At 36.3% G+C, this 7,656-nt stretch overlaps 1 protein-coding gene across 1 annotated transcript; it reads right to left on the bottom strand.

Moving 5' to 3' along the window:
* Positions 1–633: 633 nt before the first annotated feature.
* LOC104280148 (transmembrane protein 161B-like) lies at positions 634–5,126 on the bottom strand (the record flags this gene model as incomplete). Its single annotated transcript, XM_009877716.1, has 4 exons — positions 634–911; positions 1,770–1,866; positions 3,990–4,164; positions 5,013–5,126. Coding segments are annotated over 4 exons (664 nt in total), but the record flags the coding sequence as incomplete, so codon positions are not given.
* Between the last annotated feature and the right edge of the window lie 2,530 nt (positions 5,127–7,656).

Below are 7,656 nucleotides of genomic sequence, written 5' to 3'. Positions count from 1 at the left end.
AAATATTTAGGCAGAAATACCTGTCAGGTCCATACATCTATTCATGTTTAAATTTAAATTTTATACAACTTTCTTTACTGTAATATACAGTATCTCTTTTGTCCTGTTGGATTATTTCATTTTTCATGGAGAAAAGTGATCGATAGCTATCCAACAGAATTTATTTTTTTTAAATCCCCTTTCTCCTTCTATTGTATGGCTCAGTTTCAAGATTTAATTGATAGGCAGCCACCATCGCTACAACCAGTACCCTTCTAACGCAGTTCAGTCACTGACTGTTGATACTTAAAACAAAAAATTTTGAGGTTGGCTTGCTGTTTATGGAAACCAAGACACTCAGAGGTTGTATCTTTTCAGCACGCTCACTGACACCTGCCACACAACAATGTCAGTCAGTCCCAACACTATAAATCAATTAGTTACCTACCATTTGGGTAACAAAAATAACCAACCCAGTTGCGATTTTAAACATTTTAAGAATATTCACCCTGAGAACACAGAGGAAGCGTTTAAAAAAAACTCTGATATGTTTTCTCTTCATATATAGTTTTCTTCTTTTCTCTTCATCTCCTCTTGGGTACCTGGGTTTGTACCTAGTATGTGACCTCACATTTAATTTGTCAGTTGATCTGTTCATGCCACAGTCAGGTACTGGTGATAGAAAAGCCCAAAAAGGCTTGTAGAAAAGAGGCAAGCAGCAATCCACCAGGTGAGGAAAGACAGGAGTCCCCGGAACAGGAGAGGAGTGAAAATATTCTTTAGGCTTCCCAAAGCCATTGTTATTTGTACTACAGTTACTTTCATCTTTCCATCAGCAGGTGGAGACTCAGAATAAACTGAACTGGGAAGCAGACTGCTTTCTACTGGAGTGTCAGAATTCAATTCCGGGTAGATGCCCCAAGAATAATTACCTGTTAAAAAGAAATGAGTAACAGATTTTTGTAGAATTAAATTCAAGTTCCATTATTTGAATTACTCTATAGATCACTCTATAGGTCATCTTATATATACTCCTCACACACACCACAGCAAAACTCAAGTTTCTGCAACTTTTTAAATACTAACTATATTCACCTGCATAGCTTCCTGACCATACTAGTAAGCTGCTGGGGTAGGATTCACCTTACCTTTTGGCACCCTAACATTTAAATGTGACACAGGTGCCTGGGGACTTGTGAGTGCCAAGTAGGATTCGCCTCACCAGATGCAGATGTGTGCTATAGAATGGGAAGAATCACAGCCTAATAAAAGCCACTGACATTTTCAAAAAGAATGACATAGCCACGTGGAAGGCTGTGGAGAACATCCCTCATGTGAAAGGAAGAAAAGAAACTCAACAGAGAGACATCAGGTCTCCCAATAATGAAATGAACCCCATTATCTCAAAATTTCCATTCAAAAAGACTACTTTAAGATTGAAAAGCTAAACCAAAATTCCTTTAACAGATGCTCATAAGGTTAAATCAGCAACATATTATATGGCTCCCTTTAAAAATATCTTTTAAAAGACGAGTATTTCAACAGAAATAAACAGTGTAATTGGCTATATTACACAATTTTCTCAGAAATAAATCAAACAAATTAGCATGTAATTGAAAGATGTCAAAAGCAGCAACAGAAAGGGACTGCTTAAAAGCCATGTACCAATATGTTTTAAATTTTATTTCTGTACTGCAAGTACGCATACATTCTAACTCTCTTTAGTAAGCTGAAAATATAAAAGCCCTGTGTAGAAGAGAACACATTTTTGTTGATCCAATTTTGCCTACCTAGTGTTTTCAAGAGCAGAGTTGTGTGAAGAAGCATTACCAATGGTGCAACATACTGCAGTGCAATTACACAAAGATAATAGAATACCCGAGCCACCTGGGAAAACAGAAGAGAGTAATTCATGAGTTCCAGCTTATCAAAGCAAACTTTTATGAACACACCTAGGAAAAACAAGCGATTTATTAAAAAAACCAGTATTTATGCATTAAAGCTGTTTTTAAAAGTTTTCTAGCACATCTTGGCATGTTACATATTGTCAATAGACCTAATGAAGAAATTCCTATAATGAACTCTAGTTGCAGGACATGTACAAGTCTGAGAGAAAGTGCTGAAAGGAAACAATTAAAAGCATCAGTTCTGTTAAAGGGATTCAATTTTACGTCTACAAACCGCGTGCCATCATTCAGAGATTCCTATTTCAATACATCAGAATCAAAGCTAAACATGTTTAATTTTTAAAGTCCCCAGTGACTTACAAACTAAACCCCATTCTGAAAATGAAGGGGCAGTCACAGTCCAAAGTCTCATGAAAAGTACATGAAATTTGGTTAATATGCAGTCCCTTTTCAAAAGTGAGATATTTTTAAGATTTCCAGCTGTGAAACATCAATATTTTTAACATCATGACAAGACGATTTTTCATTAGTAGTTGATCAATAACAGCATTTAAACGGTTCATTGAAATCCACTCGGATTTGCCCCTCCCCCTACTCCCAATATGTTCTTTCTCAAGATTGTGACATCACATATTTTATATAAGCTATTGACCTAAAAGACTAAACCACATAAAGAAGAAAAAAGTCCTAAAATCAATAGTAAGGAAGCAATGAAATAAAGCTAACGAGATTTTAGAAAAGAACAGAAGAAGGGTTGGCAAAAAAAGATGAAGGCAGACATGACATTTTTGGAAATACCTCTAAAACCTCAAAGGGCTTTGTGATGGGCAAGCATCAAAAAACTAACATGAGAAGAAAAACCACTAAGACACCGACAGAAGAAAAAGCATGAGACAAAAAATATTATAAGAAAATTGACGGAATATGATAAAAAGAACAAACTAAAAAGTAATGATCACTGTAGGACAACAGACAGAAAAAACTTTACTGGCAGAAGTGCCTGAAGAAGATGAAACAGACATGGCTAGTAAAACAAGGCAGAATTTCAAATAGCAGCTATGGCCTTCTCAAACAGAAGATGAGAGGATACTGGATCAAGAGATTTAGGAAACACCTAACCGAGAAGACGTTACTGTTTTACAGATAGGATGAAAGTTCCCAGAACTAAAATTATGCACTCAGAGCAAACAGAACAGTTCTGTCCTAGCCAGTTGCTGCTACCTCTATTTCCTAACCTTTTTTTCTGAAGCAAACTGCTTAGCACTTTGTTTCTAAATAACTACTGCATAGTCCACTCACAAATTCCAGGTACTCAGGGAAGCCAAGAACAAGATTCTAAGCAACAGTGACAATACTAAGGGAGGAATCATTTGTTATGGGCACACTTTTAATATTCCTCCTGCAATACACCCCAACTGAACAGGATATTCAGGCAGCACTTTCTCATTACACTAGAAATATAACTTTATTTTGCAGGCAACATACAACACCGTTTTACAACAAGCTTACATATGTCTACCTCTTCAGTTCGGTGATGACATGTTTTGTTTTCCCTTTGCCACAGTAACAAGACAGTTTTGGAACTATGCTAATGCACTTGAGAGTTGTCTTACAGAATTAAACATGTCTCATATTACCCCAAAATACAACCACCTTATCTTAAAGTTTGCCTGAATTTAAAAACCACAGCTGCGATTAGGTAACCGTATTCTACCCTTCTACCTAACATTCAAACTTTTTTTTCCTTCCCCATGTTTAGCCACAGATCACCACTGGACATGTGCACTCCTCAAGATCTATTCATGTTAAACAGAAATATATTTGTAAAATATATATTTGTAAAGAACAATTCAGGAAGCGTTCTTTTATAACAGCTTCTAAATAACTTCCAATAAGCCATCTGCATAACACAGATGATTTATCTTTGCATGTTTTGGTTTGCAGAATTTCTCTGTAATGGCGTAATTTTAATAGGAGATAGTCTAGAAAGCTTCCTTCAGACTTCAGTGCTGGTGTAACAGAAGACGTAAGAAATTGGGGGAAAAAAAGTATTTGTATCAACAGAGCACTGCAAACATGAAACTTCGGTGCCGCCACACTTACCATTTTCTGTAAATCAACCATACTTATTCTGCCAGCTTCCTTTTTCATCTGATCCACACTTTTCTGGGCTAAATTCAGATACGCCTGTAAATGATGACGCATCATAGCCAACCGTAAAGCACACAACAGGATTATAATCCACAACCTCACAGTGTCAAATGTGTCTTCTGACATCCTGTGGAATAAAAAAAACACAAATATATAAAAAGGGTAATGCTGTTTTCCAAAGGTCATCTATTGCTACAGAGTTATTTGTATCATCTGTAAAGAAATCTTGAAGCACACTGTCAAAAAGACTTAATGTACAATCTACAGTTATGAAGTTCATGTGTAAGTAATATTCACAAAATATGTACATTTGCATTCTTTTATGTGGTAGTTCAGAGGTCACAGAATCACCTTAGAAGCCTATCTTAGACCTAGAAAGCAATAAAATCAGCCAATTGTATCTGTTTCAAATCTATTTGAATATTACTATTTTGAACTATAGAATAATATTGACACAGAAAATCACCTGTGCTGTTCGGTCAGTATTTATTTCACTCTTCCTGAAAATTCTTCCCCTTTTTTACGTTTCAAAGATTATAGCTATAAACTCCATATACACTTCATCTACAAAAAGATCTTAGGATTAATCAACTGGGTTATTTCTCATGCCAACGTTATTTAGACTGCTTTCAGTGAAACTACTCCTCTCCTACACCCATACCTAAGGTTCCAGAAGGTGGCAGTGAGGTCGTAATTCCACCTCCAGGAAGAACAACCGAACTCTGCCGAGGAGATGCCAGAAGATAGCAGCTTTTTGGGAATGATCACCTTAACATTTAACATTCTACAACTAATTTTTGTTCTTCTGAAATAACAAAAGCCCTTCAGAACTCAGCTGCAACTCCTGCAATGTATTTGCCAGTAGATGCTATTAAATTTTAAGTCTTTCACATTTCTATGACTTTTACAGGGTGCTACTTAGACTTATGGCTTTGTTGTCAATACACCAGAAAGAATTTTTAAAGGGAATCTTACAAAGGGATGCTCTCTTTGCCCAAAGGTGGGTTCATAATGTAGTCCTTAGCGATTGGTTTTACCCAGAGTAGAACCATAAATAAAGGTGCCAAGAAGTTTATATGTAGCAAGGTTCTGAAAGAAGAAAGGGGGGGGGGGGGGGGGGGAGGGGGGGCGAGAAGTTATTAAATACAAACAATCACCATTCTATTGAAACTGGGAGTATAGATTCAAAAAGATAAATTCAAATCACAAAATAGTTGGCAGAAAGGTAAATAAGAAAATTACTTCCCCACTTTACAGGTATGACCTGTGTTTCAACCAAACAGTACTACTACATACTGTGAAATCACACTGGTTGTGGCTTAAAAGAAGGCTCTTAGAATACCTGAAAACTCAATTTATTCCAAACAATCTAACCAAAGGAGCTACTTGCATTTTGCCATACTATATTAAAAGACAGTTGTTGAAAACTTCCTTATGACAGCGAAACACCAAACTGCACTAGCTGTTACAGTTTCAATCTAGAGTCAGCATCTTGGATAATCATGGGGAATATGTTGCTATATTACTATTTTTTTGCTTTATTAAAAGTGTACTCATTAATTTCCATTATCTATACAGACCAGGGGAAACAGTGCTCGGAGGTCAGATTTCCCAGTTTAATGAAGATTTTTACTTAGGAGCCTTGACTAAATGAAACTTGGTACTTGCATTCAATTAAAGACACTCAGACAAAAAGCCAGCACAGTTACTCCATTTTAAAAGCACTGTATGAAACTGCACAGTAAATGTAGAAGTAGTACTCTTTTTGTAATCTCTGAATACAAAACAGCAGAATTTAAAGAGAAGAGATAATTTTCTGGAGTTTTTAATTAAATTAATACTATTTCTCACTTCTGAACCCCATATCCAAATCATTTCTCATGAGTAAAATGAAATTAAAACAGTTAAAAAGACTTCAGTGCTGTAGATCTGGTGTTTTTTCTAGCCCAATGCTTTCCCCCCTAACAGAAACAGCTTGTCCATACTTCTATCTCCAACCAGAGTGCTTCTACACTATAGAAAAAATGAGGCAATCAAAAGTTGCTCTAAAGAACAGAAGATCTTCCTGATTACAAGCTTCCTAAAAACATTAAAATGTTTGCATGTCATCACCCATGTTTCTATCACTGGTTTCAGATGAAGAAACAGGCACTGCTACCTCTACTCAGTGTTGCTAGGGAACATTACAATATCAAAGAGCAGTTGAAAGTATTTCACTCACTACCTTGTGAGAGAATTTTACCCAAGCTTCTATTTATTTAAGATATCCTACTAAGTTAATGGAGTGGAATATGACAAAGGGTGGCAGGAATCCCCTTCTGTTGATTCGAAAAGAAAGAAAAGCTGGAAGACTCTTGAAGCAGGCTCTGGAAAATGAGGGAACGCGTGTGCAAATTGTACATTGGTTAAGAAGACTCCAAAACGTATGCATGAAAGGATATTGCTGCTAAAGAAAAAAAACAACAAACCAGCTATCAAAACCAAAAGGGGCACCAGATTATTTTTATACAGCTTACCCAAAACCCAACCTATATCCTATATACATAAAAGAACTACATTAATAATTTTGAATATATTAGTGAAGTGGTAGATAATCATTAATCTTTACTTTTTTTGGGGGGGTCAGTGTCCTCTCTGACTTTTTTCTTCTATGTTTTTTATGTTTGTTTTTTTGTTGGTTTTTTTTGACAAAGAGGGGTGTTAGTTTTATGGGGAGCTTGGGGGCTGTTGGGTTTTTGAGCAGACTTGGGGATATGGGGTGTTTTGTTTCAGTCGATTTTTTTGTTATTGTTGTTCAAAAGTAGAGCATGTGCTTTACTGCAGAGAAAAGCATTGTCTTCCTGCACCCAGATTTGTATCACTGACTTGTCATCCTCATTTACTACTCCCCTTTAGTCACTGTCAAACAACTGCAAACAGTCAATGACCTATTCACTGGTAAAACCACATCACTAAGGGCAAATACTCATCTCTTTAGGCCAATTAGAATCTATCCCTTGACAATAATTCTTTGTTTATAATAGCACTACCTAATTACATTGATAACTGACCAAGTTTTAACCCATGTAACATAATTTTTATATTATTTCAGCTGATAGTCAAAGTACTGGCAGATTTTTGAAAATATTTTGCTTGGTGTTGCACAAAGTTATCTTCAATGAGTTCTGACATCCTTTAAACATTAAGTTGGAGAGGATTTATTTTTCATAAGCCTATTCTAGTGGACTACCCTTTTAGTTCTTGATTAATGACCTTGTGTTCCAGAGAGTTCCTTTGTGAGCTGCTGTAGGTGATCCTGGTCCGGCAGGGGTGCTGGACTAGACGATCTTTTGAGGTCCCTTCCAACCCCTGACATTCTGTGATTCTACGAGTTTACACTTCTGCCTAGGATCTCATGTCCATGGTTCAAGGAAGATGTTGGAAAATTAGAGGATACTTGCAGAAAAAGCACAAGAAATTTTAAAATATTGAGAACTATGAAAATTTAAAACTGAGCAGTTTATTCAGCTGAAAAGAACAGATTAGAAAGTGACTCAATCACCAGTCTACACACAGACGGAAACTTAACAGCAGATACACAAGCCAAGAGCTTTGTCTTGGGTTACAATATGTAACCAAA

The sequence above is a fragment of the Apaloderma vittatum genome, unplaced genomic scaffold (assembly GCF_000703405.1).
Source record: "Apaloderma vittatum isolate BGI_N311 unplaced genomic scaffold, ASM70340v1 scaffold21391, whole genome shotgun sequence".
Classification (NCBI taxonomy): domain Eukaryota; kingdom Metazoa; phylum Chordata; class Aves; order Trogoniformes; family Trogonidae; genus Apaloderma; species Apaloderma vittatum.
Note: the sequence above shows the minus strand (reverse complement) of the source record. Positions and strands in the feature narration are given on the sequence as shown.